Source organism: Microtus ochrogaster, chromosome 10 (assembly GCF_000317375.1).
Source record: "Microtus ochrogaster isolate Prairie Vole_2 chromosome 10, MicOch1.0, whole genome shotgun sequence".
In the NCBI taxonomy this organism is placed as follows: Eukaryota; Metazoa; Chordata; class Mammalia; order Rodentia; family Cricetidae; genus Microtus; species Microtus ochrogaster.
In genome coordinates, this window is record NC_022016.1 from 84,445,283 (window position 1) to 84,461,324 (window position 16,042).

A 16,042-nucleotide genomic window follows, 5' to 3' on the forward strand; every position below is an offset into this window, starting at 1 on the left:
CACAACCATCTGTAATGAGATCTGGTGCCCTCTTCTGGCCTGCAGGCATATATGCAGACAGAATACTGTATACATAATAAAATAAATATTTAAAAAAAAAAGAAGTTTGTGCAAGCCCAGTGGCTATTTTCTGACCTTCCACAAAGGTTGCTGAAGTCTTGATTCCAGAGTTTCCTGAGAAGGAAAAGCTCCTGCCACATCCTCACCCTTCCCTCTGAGCAGTCTCCAGGTGTCTGCTCCATCTAGAGGACGTGCTAACTGTGCAGCGGCGGTGTGGTCCTCATGATCGGAAAGGGGGAATGGTAACAGAGGCCAGGTCAGGACGAGGGATAGAGAAACCTTTAGAAATTGTTGAGAGTGAGGGCATCTTCTATAAAGTTTTTATATATATGTTTTCTGAGACAGAGTCTTCCTATGTAGCTAGGCTGGCCCTTGAACTTGTAGTGTTATTTCTGTGTCAGCCAGGGTGCTGGGAACATAGGCATAAAGTACCACACCCAACAAACCATCTTTGTGACTTGTTGGAGAAGGGAGACATGGAGAGGCAAACACACATGATTTTGGTGGCACAAGGTGCTAGCAACTGAACCCAGGCTTCACACGTATTAGGAGAGTGCTATTGCACTGATCTGTATCTTTAGTCTCCCCACCCCAAATTAAGACATACTCAGTCAGGGTAGGGAATATGTTATATATATTTAGTACAATATAATTTTAATGTAAAATAATCCCACCTATGCATATTAAATATATTTTACATAGTGATACACAGCATATGCTTCTGCCTTCTGCTTTTACAGGCATTTCTACTTTACTAAGATACCTCATACTTGCTTGTTTTGTTTTGTGAGTTTTGAGACGGTCTCACTAAGCAACCCATGAACTTGCTGTTTTCCTACCCCAGTCTCTGCAATGCTGGGGTTTCAGGTGTGGGCTACCACAACTGGCCTCATAATTCTTTTTATGCTATGCTAACAAGCCATCACCAAGAGAATCCAGTTGGCTGACAGTGCTACCTGGTGGGTCCAGGCCACAAGGAAACTGTGTACACACTTACAGCTCCATGTGCCCTCTGGAAACTGTCCCCAGAGGCCAAACACTGCCTGGTGACAGGCTGGGTACATACTGCTTGCAGGCATCTCCTGGATGGATGTGGACCTGGTACCTAATACAATCCAGCATGTGGCACAGGTTGGTTCAAGCCTCAGAGTGTCAAAGCACACGATCTGTGAGGGCCAGGTTTCTAACTGAGGAGCCTGTCTGAGGCGTGCTGTAAAACTGATGAATGGCTGTCACATTTCCAAGGCTTTGGCTGATTTAGGGAGCTATTGGCAGGCACACTGCTCCCAGTATGTCAGCCAGCTAATTACTTCCAACTTTATCTTTTTGTCAGTGCTTTTTGACAAATTGGCTGTTATCTCTCTATTCTGCAACAGTGGGCGCTGCCCCTCTCCTGGTGACGCCTGGAAGTTTTTTTCCCTTTCTCTGCTTCTTCATACCCAGAGAGAAATGAAGCACTCAGGCAAAAGACTACAAGAAAGAAGATGTGGGTGGGGAGGGCTCAAAGCTCAACCTAAACCTAGTTTGATCTACTTGGATGCAAAGCACACTGTGTATTTTGGGTGAAGTCTGATCTTGGCCTCAGGATGGCCAAGACCTGGGGCTCTGCTAGCATGCGGATGCCGTGGGCAACACAAAAGGGCTGGCATGGGGCAATCAGGCAGCTTCCAGGTGTGCCTTTTGTAAAAGCAATATGGGCTGTCCTACACTCCACCCATCCCTTCTGATGTCAGAGGAAAGGAAACTCGGCCTATCTATGTATAAGGAGGGAGCTTAGGAGAGAGGTGACACACAGACAGTGAGCGTCCCAAGAAACTGAGATGACAGTGGTATCACCACTGATACACTTCACTGTTACAGAGACTAAAGTCAGAGAGACTGTAAGTCCCAGAGTAGGTATTAGGGACTCCCCCTTGGAGCCCCATCTCTATCTCTTAGATCCAGTAAGGTATTCTACCTCGGGCTTTGTGCTGAGTGCCAGATGCAGCTACCAGAGAGGACAGACAGACGAGGCCTGTTCTTCATGGAGTTTACAGGTTAGGGCCATAGGCAGATACAAATACAAAAAGGACTAACAGAAACAAATGTCATGTAATGGGACAAATGGGAAAATAAAGCAACTGGAGAATAATGTGAGGACCGAGTTCAGCCTGGGAGTCAGGAGAGATGTTCCCACTGAGGTGACACTCTGAAATGCTTGAGATTTATTGTACTTCAATCCCGAGTCAGGTACTACTCCATTATTGGTGCATCATTTATTTTTAAACAATTTCTAGAAGGAAATACGCACGAAAGAATGTCCCCAAGTGCAGAGACAGATGGATTATCAGAGGAAGGACACTTGGGACTTCACCAGACAAAGTACAGAGCAGTGCACTGCAGCTCCCGTCACCTCCCGCCCACCCTCCCGTTCCTCATGGGGACTGTCACTGACGTCTAACACTTAGCCTGCTGGTTTTGTTGTTTTTAAGATTTATTTATTTTCATTTTATATTATGAGTGGTTTGCCTGCATAGATGACTGTGCACCACATGCATGTGCTTGCAGAAGTCAGACAAGGGCACTGGATCTCCTGGGCACTGGGATTAAGGGCAGCTGTGAGCCACCATGCAGATCCTGGTGCTCAAACCTTGGTCCTCTATAAGCACAGCAAGTGCTGTTAAACAGAGTCATCTCCCAGCCCTTTGCTGTGATTTTGAACTTGTGACTACCTGGTCTCATGTTCTGTCAGACACACTGTGCTGCTGCATGCTATGGTACCTGCCCTTCCTGTTGCAGAACAGTAATCCGCTGTGTGAGACGCTACAGTCTGCATATGCAACTGCTGACAGATTGATTTCAGCCTGGTTCCTGGGACAGGCCTTTCCATGAACTCTCCTGAGTGTGTCTGTCGAGCTCATGTGTTTGCACTGCTGTTGAGCAGATACCTAGAACTCCAGGTCACAGCTGTGCTCAGCTCTGCACGGCATCATGCTGGTTTCACTCTTCACACTCCCTCAGTAGACATGAAAACCCAAACAACCTATTTTTCTGTCAACATTTGCTATTGTCGGCTTTTCCACTTTCACCCTCCTGGCTGGTGTGCAGTGGCGTCTTACTGTGATTGGAATGTGTGTTTCTACGCACACTCACGAGATGCAGAGTCTTGCACATGTCCTCCGTCCTGAACTCAGTGTCTGCTCTCATGAGTCACTGGGTGGAGAGGTCTTTATACGCCTGAATCCAGGAGTATACACTGCAAATATTGTTTGATTTTCTATTTCTTCTCTGTGTCTTTTTTGTTTGTTTGTTTTGTTTTGTAAACAGAGTTTCTCTCTGTGACAGTCCTGACTGTCCTGGAATTCTGTAGACCAAACTAGCCTTGAACTCACAGAGATCCACCTGATTCTGTCTCCCAAGTACCGGGATTAAAGGTGTACACCATCATGCCTGGCTCCTCAGTGTCTTCTACTGAAAAGAAATGGCTACTTTTCTTGCATTTCCTTTTCTTTTTTTTACCATGTAGCTCAGGCTAGCCTTGAACTTGCTATATAGCTCAAATGGTTAAAACGTACACTCCTCCTGCCTCTGCCCTGAGTTCTGGGACATTAGGAGAATGCCACCACAGCTGGCCAGCATGCCTTACTGCTTTCCCTTGTGTTGGCAGTTTTAGTGTTTGGCTTATCTCAAAAAGCTGAAGAAAATCTCCTACACCAGGGTATTATGATTTTGCCTTTTACATCCAGAATTTAAATCTAGAATTGGAATTTTGTGTGTGGTGTGAGGTAGGAACAAGAGGCGAATGTTCTCCGCTTGAACGCTAACCAGCTGGCTCACTATACTTATCGCAAAGGTTGGCATGTCCCCAGAGCTCTCTGCTGCATTATGACACTGTGGTTCTAGGGCAGCAGAATCACCCGGGATGCTCTTTATAGGATCATATGGTACACAGCACTTCTGTGACTCATGGCTTAAGCTCTTTATAGGTGACTGTCTCAGTGGCACACGTTCCAAAGACAGCTCCTGCAGTAAGGACAGCGGGACCTTTGTATATTGTTTTAGTGAAAAGTTCCAGGACTTTACATGGCTTTAGCACTTCAAATGAAGGGTATCAAGGTTGTAATAACCCCGTTTCTCAGGCAAAGGCACACGAAGGTGCTGGAGGACTAACAACTTGCAAACCACACTGCAAGGAGAGAGGGGATCCAGGTTCCTGATCTGGACTGATTGGGTGACAGGGAGTCTTTTCTCTAAGTCTGAAGCTCAGGCAAAAGTTGGGCCTATTCCCTGCTGCCCAGACTCTGAGAGAAGTGTGGGTGACCAATCCCAGAGCCATGCCTGGCAGGACTGAGTCTTCCTCTCTGTCCTAAGTTTGTGACAGCTCCTTGTAAAATGTCAAGCCATCTTTTTGGAAGGAAGGTGTGAAAAGGAAGACAGTTCCACAGAGGCAAACTACTAATTCAGATTCAGCAGGATTTTCTACAGCACTGAATGATGACCAGAAAGAGAGGTATCCAGCCCAGTTAAAACCCATGCTTGCCCACACTCAGTGGGATGTCCAAATAGCTCAGAACCACAAGGAAACAGCATGGATTGCCTTAGCAGGCTCCCTAGCTCAGCAGTCTCAGTCCTGACTCCGTCACTACCTCACCCTCAGTCTGCGTTATGTAACCTTCAGACAGGAGTTTGGAAACTCTTTTGCTGCCTGTCTGCTGATAGAGCTAAGCCAGTAGCTGGCAGGGGTATAATCTAATAGGCGCAACTGGAAACAAATTCGCAGCCTCCTGTCTGAGCCCAGAGACTGTACAAAGAAACAAATACTCGCTCCGTTCCCCTCCTCCTCGCCTCTGGCCTAACTCTGTGCTGACCTCACTCAACAGGCACCTGACCCTCCCAGATGAGGTGGGAGGGGCTTTAGAACAGCATGGTAGGGTGGAGTACAGGCACTAACAATATTTAAGATGCTGCCTTGGTGGGGCATTCAGACTTGGGACACCCACTGAGGTCCTCTTTAGAACTTTAGCTTTGAGAAAGGCTAAGAAAGTGCAGAGAAAGGAGACCCCCAGGAAGGAAGAAAACTGCTAGTGTGAGTCAAAAACCTGAGTTCCTGCATCTTCACAGACTCCGCTAGGTACAGACTCCACAGGAGATATCTCAACAGTGCTCTGGACAATGCTACGGAAGACCTGGCTCTGCATTATCCTTGTGGCCTTTGTCAGCCACCCAGTGTGGCTGCAGAAGCCTCCTAAGCGCAAGACACCTGCACAGCTCAAAGCGGCTGTGTGCTGTGAGGAAATGAGGGAGCTCAAAGCCCAGGTTGCCAACCTCAGCAGTCTGCTGGGTGAGCTGAGCAAGAAGCAGGAGAGCGACTGGGTTAGTGTGGTCATGCAGGTGATGGAGCTGGAGAGCAGCAGCAAGCGCATGGAGGCTCGGCTCACAGTGGCTGAGGCGAAGTATTCTGAAATGAACAACCAGATCGATATCATGCAGCTGCAGGCAGCTCAGACAGTTACACAGACCTCGGCAGGTAAGTGCTGTCCTCGCCTTGTCCCCACTGAGGTCTCCTGGCCCCAGCACTGCTTCTGGATGACCTGCTCAACAGGACAACTTTGGGGAGCCCTTGGGAGGTGCATTATCATTAAAGGTTCACTTTGTACTCCTTGGGGGTTAGGATGTCCTGCAAGGTTAGCCAAGACCTATCAGTCTCTCTCTGAGATAAAGTCTCATGTAGCCCAGGCTGGATGCACTGGAGTTGCAGGCATGAAGTATCATGCCTGGCTCCATCCAGTCCATCTGAATCACATAAAATTTAGCAAATGAGGAGTCTGAACTCCCCTTTGAAGCGTGAAGTCTGCCCAAAGTCACACAAGGTTGGTGTGGCCTTGCTATACTTCCTTGCTGGGCACTGACAGATGCAAAGAAGCAGGAACAAACAGTAGACAGTAGCAGCTGCTGCTCTAGAGGCTAAGTTTCACCTCATACAGTGCTTGCATACCCTCAGGACTTAGTGCAGACGGGTGGCAAATGTCACCTAGCTCATCTCAGTGCAGACACAGCCTGCAACCTTTTGACCGACACCTTTGTGCTCAAGAAAGGACAGACACCCTGATATTCCACAGTTCTGATCTATTTTCCCCATGTTTGCTAATAGAACTCCCCCAAATAACACAAAACATAAGCAAATGTAATGCTGAAACGCTGATCTTTAGTGGCTGAAAACAAGGCACATGCAATTTGCTCTTCAGGAAAACAGTATTTCAGCTTTTGGTTAGCTTGGCACAGGCAGGCCAATAAAAGAATCTGCTGTTCAGAGATAAATCTAATTTTCTGATGTTATTGGAAAACATTTGGAATGAGTATTTTCTATAGATGAAGTATTTGTACTCAGCATTATAAACCAAATCAAGAAGTTATGATTGGCTTCCAGTGAATAAGACCCTGGCTACCCTTGGTTCAGACAAAGAAAGAGTTTTGCCCAAAATTAAGCCTGAAAAGTCTGTTAGCTAATTAAGCAAATATATAAACCTGTTTCAAAGTATGAACCTTGTGATCCTCGGCTTGGGAACCCAAAGGTAGGTGTTCTCATTTACCAGACAAGCGAGCCTTCATTTAGTCTGAGATGAAACTGCTCACGCGGAAGAGCAGGCCAGATGCAGAGGCTGTGCCGCTTCTTGCTACTGGAAGTCTGCTGGGAGGGCAGGTGTACCTCACTTCCCCTTCCCCAATATGGCCTGTGCGAAAACGGGCACTTTGGGAGCTCCCACTTCCACCTGTGCCAGCAGGGAAAAAGTCCCCAGACAGGGAGCAGGAAGTGACTCCTTCACAGCCAGACTCTCCTAGAAGCAGCTGCTTCTTTGAAGCCCTGCTCTGTTATTCACAACAAGGACACAAAACCCAGCACAGAGCAGCCTCAAAGCAGCCATGGAAGCTTTTGAATCAAGCCCAAGGGGAAGTGGGAATGTCTCATTTCCTTGTTTATCAAGACTTGCAGGGAACTGTCCCAATAGGCTCCTCGGGGTTTTGGTTTTCATTTGAGCATGTAGCAATGTGAGACTGAGGAGGGGGTAAGATTTCAAATCTGTCTCCCTAATTCACAATTCACAGAGGCTATTACCTGAGGAAAAAACAAACCAAGAAACAGCAACCCTCTGAGGTTCTTGCAACTTAGCCCCTGGCTGAGGTCCCATCCAAGAAGCCCGAAGCTACTCACAGGGCAGCTGTCAAATGCCTTCACAGGCCACACCATTGTAGTTTCAGGGTCAGGGCTACAACAGGGTGTCTTACTTACACTTACCCTGGAGCTTCCTGGTTAAGGTCCCTTGGCACAGGTGAAAGGCCTCCCCATTCCACTGCTTTATAACCAAGGAAGCCCAAACCTGCCCCCACGGTCATGACACCTGCTTCTACTCATGGGCACCTTACGGTAGAATTAAAATCTAGTTCGGATGCATCAGGCATGCCCTCCCATCCCTGTTCACTCTGGGTGTCCCCCACAGATGCCATCTATGACTGCTACTCCCTCTACCAGAAGAACTACCGCATCTCTGGAGTGTACAAGCTTCCTCCTGATGAGTTCCTGGGCAGTCCTGAGCTGGAGGTGAGGTCGCTACTGCCATGTCCTACCCTTTGTCCTTAAAGGTCTGGTCCACAGAAAGGGAGACTCAGAGAAGCAAACGGCCCACGGTGGAGCTGTGAGAGTGCCCAGTTTATGGGATTTCTCCTCCAGATCCAGCCATCTGTCAAATGTTAACTCTAATTCCTCTCAACACATTACTAGCTCACACTTCGGCAAAGTCCTAGAGCAACTGCTCTCCAGGAAAGGAGACATTAGAAAGAGGCACACTGAAGAACCTCATTCTTCCATTCAAGCTGTGTTCACCTGATGCCCCCCCCCCCACCATTTACATCCCCAAGCTAATCACCACGGTGCCCCAGCCCCTCCACACTGGGGGCAATATTTCTGCTACAGTGTGCAGAGTCCATGGGCCGACTGCTTGACCCTGTAGGCACAGCACACAGATGGGGGAGTCTGTCCTCAAGCTCCTACCCCTGCCCAGAGGATCTTCTCTGTTTCAGGTGTTCTGTGATATGGAAACTTCAGGCGGAGGCTGGACCATCATCCAGAGACGCAAGAGTGGCCTCGTCTCCTTCTACCAAGACTGGAGACAGTATAAGCAGGGCTTTGGCAGCATCCGAGGAGACTTCTGGCTAGGGAATGAACACATCCACCGGCTTACCAGACAGCCAACAAGGCTTCGTGTGGAGCTGGAGGTAAGCGTGAGCTGTGAGGCCCTGATGGTCCAGGTCCACAGCACACGACTACGCATGGTTCAGAAGCCACTGCCATCGTCTGCTTACATTAGGTCAGGACGGCCACTGAGGCAACTTCCCTGAAACTTCAGTACAGCTGAGGAAGATATTTTTCTTCTTTCTACCTCTCAGCAAAGTTAAACTACAACTGACCCAGACCTGGGGAGATGCAGGCCAGAATAGGGTAAACCATAGAGAGATAGAAACACCATTGCCTCTGCCTGGGATCTTTTTAAGTACAAATCTCAGGGATGCTGGGTGGTGGCACTCTAGAAGCCTTCAAGTACAATGTCCCCACTTTCCCAAAGCATCTCAGAGGGAGATTTAAAAAAAATGTCCAACAGAGACATGAAGGGGCACAGAAAGAACAATTAGGTCATATGGTGAGTCCAGACCCAAGTTTGGTCTCAGACCTGTGTTTGCTAGCTTCCAGATAACAGGGTCAACTGTAACAGTCTTAACAGAGTCCAATCATTAAGGAGACATTTGGCTGTGGAACTAGAGAAAGAGGAAGTGTTCAGGATCTGTCGAAACGAAGTCCTTTACAGCTTCCCTAAGACGCTGCTCCTCCTTGCCAGGACTGGGAGGGCAACACACGGTACGCAGAGTACAGCCACTTTGCGTTGGGCAATGAGCTGAACAGCTACCGCCTCTTCCTGGGGAACTACAGTGGCAACGTGGGGAAGGACGCCCTTCTCTACCATAACAACACAGTCTTCAGCACCAAGGACAAGGACAATGACAACTGCTTGGACAAGTGTGCACAGCTCCGTAAAGGTGAGGCCTGGGAGGTCTGGGGCCCACAGTACCGCTGAGAACAAGCAGTGAACTACAGCTGTGCTCTGGCTGTGGCGGGCCCTTTGCTTCCCGCTTTAGCGCCATCAGTCAGCCACAGCCTAGGGAGCCATCCCAGCCTACATGCCTCATCTGTTTCTCATGCCAGGTGGCTACTGGTACAACTGCTGCACAGATTCCAACCTCAATGGGGTGTACTACCGCCTGGGGGAGCACAAGAAACATACGGATGGCATCACTTGGTACGGCTGGCACGGAGCCAACTACTCCCTCAAACGGGTGGAGATGAAGATCCGTCCAGAAGACTTCAAGCCCTAAGAGAAGGCTGCTGCAATGTAGAGCTATTGGAGTGAGGCACGTGGAAGGCTGAGTGGGGCAGAGCAGGATGGGAGGAGGGCGGAAAATGGTAGGAAGGGAATGGTATATCATCTTCAACAAAAAGCCACTCTCTAAGGAGCCGAGAGAACTCTCTCTGTGCCACCGATGTGAGCACATGTACACACAATAGAACTAATGCACTAGCAAATGGTGACACAGTAGACCCAGGGGGGCCTGCCACAGGTGCCTTGGGGGGGATGACTGCGTGGGCCCAGAGAGCAGCAGCTGTTCTCCACATGACTTTCTGTGGGAAACAGTAATCCAGAGGTCACTGTAGTCAGCTTCTCTAACTGAGGCTTAGATGCCATGAGCAAAAAGAGTAAAGAAGGACTGAAGTAGTTCTCAGAGGGAAAAGAGCGGGTGGCGGAGAAGGGGCTTCCTCTTCTTCAATCCCATGACATTTCCTGTGTCTACAGGATTTGTTTTGTTTTTCTTTTGGAGACTGGGTTTCTCTATATAGTTCTGGCTGTTCTGAGCTCATGTAGTGGTTGACCTTGAACTCATAGAGATCTACCTGCTTCTGCTTCCCAAGTGCTGGGATTAAAGGCCTGCACCACCATGATGCAACAGAATTTTTTTGTTTTGTTTTGTTTTTGTTTTTTGAGACAGGGTTTCTCTGTAGCTTTGGAGCCTGTCCTGGCACTAGCTTTTGTAGACCAGGCTGGCCTCGAACTCACAGAGATCCGCCTGCCTCTACCTCCCGAGTATATAGGTGGCATATAGGATTTTCAAGAGGCACAAAGAGGTGTGGATAAAGAGCAGCTGTCCAGGCGGACTTGCTTCAAGCAGTCTCCAGGAAACAGCACTGAAAGGCCTCATGTGGGAGGGAAGACCAGCAGGAGCGAGCACAGCCTCCACGTGATCACAGTATGGCCTTCACGCATTCTCAGTAAATGTACATACCCATTTTTACTCATTCTGTAAGAAATGGACTCAGAGATCCCCTTAAAAACACTGCCTATAAGAAGAATGTCTGGAAATGAAGGTAGATGGTGCTGTGGTTAGAAACTTAGGCTGTATAGAAGAAGCACCTTGCTTTGTAAAATTAAAAGATTATAGTCTCTGTTCTAAACATTCAAAATACCTTTTTCTTTTACAATAAATACTATCAAAATTTGAGTATTTTCTTCTAAATTCTTATTATTACCACTGAGAGCGTGGTAAAAACTTCAGGTAAAAAGTCAGAATGAGCAGCGACCCTTGAGTTGGTTTTGCATTGAGTCAAGGAAACCAAAGGAGCAGGAAGCAAGAAAAAGAAAAGGGCAGAGGGAGGGGAGGGGGGAATGGGGTGAGGAAGTGGCACAGGGGGAAGGGGGAAGGAGGAAGGGCCTAAGCCACTGGAAAGCAGGAGCAGAGCCTGGCATTGGCAGCCCATACCAACCTGGGCTCATGGCAGGGGTCAGGGGATTGGTCCTTTACAAGAGGAGCTGCCCTCTGGAGGAAGTCAGGACAAGATAAGCCATGTCTCACTTAGTAACTTCACTGTACCCACGGATGTCTGGTCCTGGAATCTACTTCCCCTCATGAACAAGAACCTTGGGGATTTTTCAAATAAAGTGACAAGAGAAGCTGCATAAAACAGGGGTCCCAAGGGGTGTGCTATCCAAACAGAAACCTCCTCAGGCAGGCAGAAGAATGCGGTGCCCAGCACCATGCTGTTTGGAGGAGCAGGACGACAGGCCTCACAGGAATGTGCAGAGCAAGGCGTCCCCACAGAAAAGCTGATGGTTCTCCATTTAATGTGAGCCCCAAAGAACTCCTGTGGGTCTCCGCACTTTGGAGAGAAACTCCTCAGAGGGGAAGAGGGAGGGTAAAGAAAGGGCAAGCAAGGCACTCCAGCCCCCACACTCCCCAGCATGTGTTTGGTACTGGCTGACAGATGGTGCCCTCACAGCCTCTGACATAGAGAAGACAGAGCTGCCAGGGCCCAGAAGCAGAGCTGGGTGCTGCTGTAGAAGACAAGGCCCTTTGAGAACCCAGTGAGCGCCAGTCCTTGTTCTTCACTGTGCGGATGCTGTGGGACAGAGAGCACAAGCTCTGATGAGATTCTCTACATAGCAGAGCAGAGCAGAGAAGGCAGGCAGGCTGCTGTGGCACATGCTTTTGATCCCAGCACTTGGGAGGCAGAGGCCTACAGATCTCTGCAGGAGTCAGCCTGGTCTATTGAGAGCTCCAGGACAGCCAATCTATGCAGTGAGACCCTTTCGCAAAACAAGAACAGAAGAGAGGCCAACAGACCACTGTCCTCATGCACTAGATAACCAAGGCCCCATAGCTAGCACGATGTGTTTCTTAAAATCCAATTCCTCCTAATCCCCCGCTCCCCTGAGAAGTGATTATATACTTTCTCATCTATGTGAGCTTCAAGCAGTGTATGTTGTCTTAGTGCTGACCCAGCCTGAAGATTACACGTGGGATTTAATTTGTCCCAGAACACACAGGTAGGAAACAGACAGATGGAACCGGAGTGGAAAAATCCTTCCAAATCTACCTGGTGAGTGCTGGGATTACAGGTGCACCATCACATCTGCTCGAAGGGAAACTGTTGGTTTTTTAAAAGCAAAAATAAAAAATAAGAAATAGCTGGTAATGTTAAATGTATGTATTACCATAAGCTCTGGGAACAGATAAATTAGTGAGTGGAATATGACTAGGAAAAAGAAACAACCACTGTGTGGGGGAGGGATGCTAACAGTCAAAACAGACAAGATATCTACAGTTCGCCTGGGGGGGGGGCAGGAACTCAGAAACCACTATGAAGAAAGGAAGAGAGCTCCATCTCAAGACCAGACCCACACAGGGACACACGACTCAGAGTGCCAGGACCCCAGAAGGAGCCACCAGGTGTTTCCTACTCTGGGGCAGTTTCCCAACAGCAGCTCGGACCAAGGCTGATTCCACAACTTTCTCCTCAGGTGTGTGTCTAAAACAGAACTCAGGAGACTGAGGCAGGAGGATTCTAAGTTCACTCTTCCCCCCCAAAAAAATAAACCAAAACCAAACCAAATAAACAGACAGATCCACCCCCTCCCAGAAGCAAGAAAACAGCTTTCCCTGTAAAGAGGGCATCACAGTCAGAACTACACAGCGGTACTCAGGGAGAGAAGTTTCTGTCTGAAGAGAAGAAAGCTGCAGGCGGAAGAAGCTGAACAGAAAGGCACTGGGGAGACTCCCGAAGGCACCCAAGCTCCATCAGATGAACAGGCCTGAGTAACTTAGAGTGCACGCTTTCGCTTCGATCTGAATTTACAACCAACAAAATAAAACAAAACACGTCAAATCCAAATCAATTTGCAGGGAACTGTGGTCATTTTCCATTACATTGGCTTAAAAAGCTAACGAGTGCTTTTCTGCTCACACTCTATCTTTCTGCTAACAAGTCCATTAACTTCAGTGTTTCTATGATTGTCTCAAATATAAGGAAAAACCAACGGTGGGGATGAGGAGCTTCAAACAGGTCTCAGGAAAGTCAGCAAGGACATGATAGCTGTCTGAAGTTAGTGTTAACACGCCTAGTTAGTTACTGGTTTCTGTAAGCTATCACATGAGGTTGAACAAGTGAGAGGTAGAAGGGAGAAATGCAGGTCTTTGTGTTTCCTGTGCTGAAGCAGTCCCCATGGGACAGCACCTTTGCAAACGTCCCCACCTGGGACTTCAGTGGATGGGGCAAAAGTCGGATTCCATTTTGACTTCTTGGATCACGCCGTTTGTGGCCTGCTATGAAGGCAGAGTGCGCACAGAACACGGCTGCTGAAGCGCTCGGCTCAGCAGGGTCTGCTGGCCTACCCAGAAGCTCGTTAGCTGTTGATTTGTCCTGAGCTATCTGCAGTTAGATGATGAACCACGTTAGCATCTCCACGAGATATCAGATTTCAGAGTTACCATTTCTAAAATCATTTGGGGAAGTGAGCAGTCCTCGAGGAGCTGAGGCTCATGTTTCTGGCTGCTTGTAACTTCTAACAGCACAACATTTACTAAACAACTTCCCAGAAGATTCCAAACCATCTTAGGCGAGGAGAGAACAAAATCTAACCAGGGAAATATCACTGCACTTCAGACTTTGCTCTTCATAGTCCCAGAACTCCAAAGGAGGAAGAGTGGGCACCAAAAGACTGTCTCTAAAACCTGCCCCTGCCTCTGGGCACCTAGTGCTGCTCGGCAGCATCACCTAAGCTAGACACCCATCTGTCCGTCTTTCCCAGGGCTTGTGGCCAGAGAACTGCTTCCCGTGGATTTTACTGGGACCAGACAGCACAAGGTGGGGAACAACGGCGTGCAGGTAAGGATTGACGGGGTGACAACAAGGCTTGACAGCCATCTGTAGCCACATATTCACATGTGCCAGGCACACCTGACGGCAGACTTCACACAGCTGAATTCTTTCTACACTGGAACCCAGTGAAGTGGGGCAGGCAGCAGCACAGGCGTTCGGGGCCTACCTGATGAGGGACTCAAGTATGGCAGGAGTGGGCCCTTTCTGGAACTCCAGTTCTTTGTAGTGTAGGGCTTTTGCATATGCTCGGCACTTGGCAGCTCTCTCACCCAAAAGCACGATGCCATTGTCATCTCTCAGTGGCAGGGGGCCCTACAGGAAAGCACAGGAATATGGTAGATGGGGCACACTTAAGAGTGGGCTGTGTTCCTGCTTGCCCCTCCTGCCAGCTGGTTTCCTCCCACCATCCACTGGCACAATGGAGGGAAAGCTCACCTTGTCACTGTGTTCCATGAACTCAGCCAAGTTTAAGAGGGTCTGTGTGACTTCGGCAATGTCTTGAGAAGTGAGGGCCAACTCAATGCTTCTGATGAGCTCATCTTGTTGGTCTTCATTCAGTTCAGACCAGCAGGACACAAATGCAGCATTGAAAAGATCCCTGTGAACCCAGGAGGCAGGGAAGGATGTTAGCAATCTTTCCCGTGCCTCTGCCTGGTGCCACAAGCTCTATCAACCTGCTTCTGGCACTGCCGTCTGATTACAAGGAGCAAAGCTGCCTGATGGAGCTTGTTGGAAGTTATCTAAATCTTCCCCAAGCAGCACAATAACTGCAGGTTACTACCTGCTCTGTGGCAAGCAAAGGAGGAAACTCGAATCTGTTTGCTTGTTTGAGCCAGGGTCACACTACAGCCCAGACTGCTCTCATACTTGGGCACCTTACTACTTCACCTCCCAACTGCTATGACCTCAGGCAGGCATTGGCAAGCCTAGCAATGACAACTGTATCTTTTTTTAAATTAATTAATTAATTTATTTATTATGTATACAATATTCTGTCTGTATGCCTGAAGGCCAGAAGAGGGCGCCAGACCTCTTTACAGATGGTTGTGAGCCACCATGTGGTTGCTGGGAATTGAACTCGGGACCTTTGGAAGAGCAGGCAATGCTCTTAACCACTGAGCCATCTCTCCAGCCCCGACAACTGCATCTTTTAGGGCATGTATAGACATGGTACCCAGGGGACTGTGGTAGAGTGGGGTGGGGAGGAAGATAGAGCAAACTAACTTCTCTTCACAGTTACATTTCCTGGCGGTTTCTGAGCGCTTCTCTGCACTGGTACGACCAGAAAGAAAGCTTCAACACGAACAGATTGAGGAAATAACAGTCCTTAAGTGATTCTTGGAATATTGCCCAGACAATGTCTAAATTCTTAAGATCAAAAATGGCAAAGGCAGCATCTGCTACCGCTTTCCAAACACACCGAGAGCGTCTGACTGGGTGACTGCGTGAGGGACGACAGACTCAAGTGCCATCAAAGCACACAGGACACCCTGCCGGTCTCCACAGCACAAGAGCCATTTCCAAGGCCACAACATCGAGGTGAGATCCCCACAGAGTCGCACAGATGGATACCCCCAGCCCCCAACATAAACTGCTTTCCACGTTTCTAGGCGCTGTGGCCTGCAGTAGCAGAGGAATGGAGACCAGAACATGGCCCCGCTATGGTGGGGTTAGAACTTAATGCTCTTCACTTTCTGTTACATGCTTCAGGGTTAAGTTAGACAAATGTATGTAATTTTGAAATATGGTAGAAAAAAAGATTAAATTCTAATCTGAAAATCTGAACACTGAAAGATTGGTGTAAACGAAGGAACAAGCTTTCCTTATCTATTCAGAGTTGACAATGGATCCCCAATGTATATCGGGGACTAAGGTAATAAACAGTCTCTCCCAGGCAGTAATGGCACATGTCTTTAATTCCAGCACTCAGGAGGATCTCTGTGAATTCCTGGCCAGACTGGTATACAGCATGAGTTTTAGGACAGGCAAAGCCATTACACAAAGAAAATGTCTCAAAAAACTAAAAACCAAATAAAACAAACAAACCAGATTCTCTGGGAATGACATTGTGCTCAGTAGTGGTTCAGAGCATCAGCTAGGCACACTCGCATGACACGGAGCATCAGCCAGGCACGTGTAATCCACACTCACATGACACAGAGCATCAGCCAGGCACGTGTAATCCACACTCACGTGACACGGAGCATCAGCCAGGCACGTGTAATCCACACTCACGTGACACAGAGC

General features: G+C 48.4%; 2 protein-coding genes across 2 annotated transcripts in view; one reads left to right on the forward strand and one right to left on the reverse strand.

Annotated features, from left to right (window-relative positions):
• The window catches only part of Mtor (mechanistic target of rapamycin kinase), a 104,139-nt gene that overhangs the window by 54,306 nt on the left and 33,791 nt on the right, over positions 1–16,042 (reverse strand). Inside the window, 2 exon segments of the mRNA XM_013348604.1 lie at positions 13,962–14,107; positions 14,231–14,393. Coding sequence (XP_013204058.1) covers positions 13,962–14,107; positions 14,231–14,393 — 309 coding nt within the window.
• Angptl7 (angiopoietin like 7) lies at positions 4,927–10,170 on the forward strand. The gene is made up of 5 exons (XM_026782248.1): positions 4,927–5,566; positions 7,536–7,636; positions 8,116–8,310; positions 8,928–9,126; positions 9,293–10,170. Exons 1-5 carry the CDS (start codon positions 5,212–5,214, stop codon positions 9,460–9,462), a joined length of 1,020 nt encoding a protein of 339 aa, XP_026638049.1. The 5' UTR covers positions 4,927–5,211; the 3' UTR covers positions 9,463–10,170.

Excerpts from the sequence above, each read along its gene's own strand:
- Angptl7 (XM_026782248.1), top strand. The coding sequence starts at position 5,212 with ATGCTACGGAAGACCTGGCTCTGCATTATCCTTGTGGCCTTTGTCAGC. Across the intron at positions 8,311-8,927 it reads GGCTTCGTGTGGAGCTGGAG|GACTGGGAGGGCAACACACG; the intron begins GTAAGCGTGAGC and ends CCTCCTTGCCAG. Across the intron at positions 9,127-9,292 it reads GTGTGCACAGCTCCGTAAAG|GTGGCTACTGGTACAACTGC; the intron begins GTGAGGCCTGGG and ends TTCTCATGCCAG.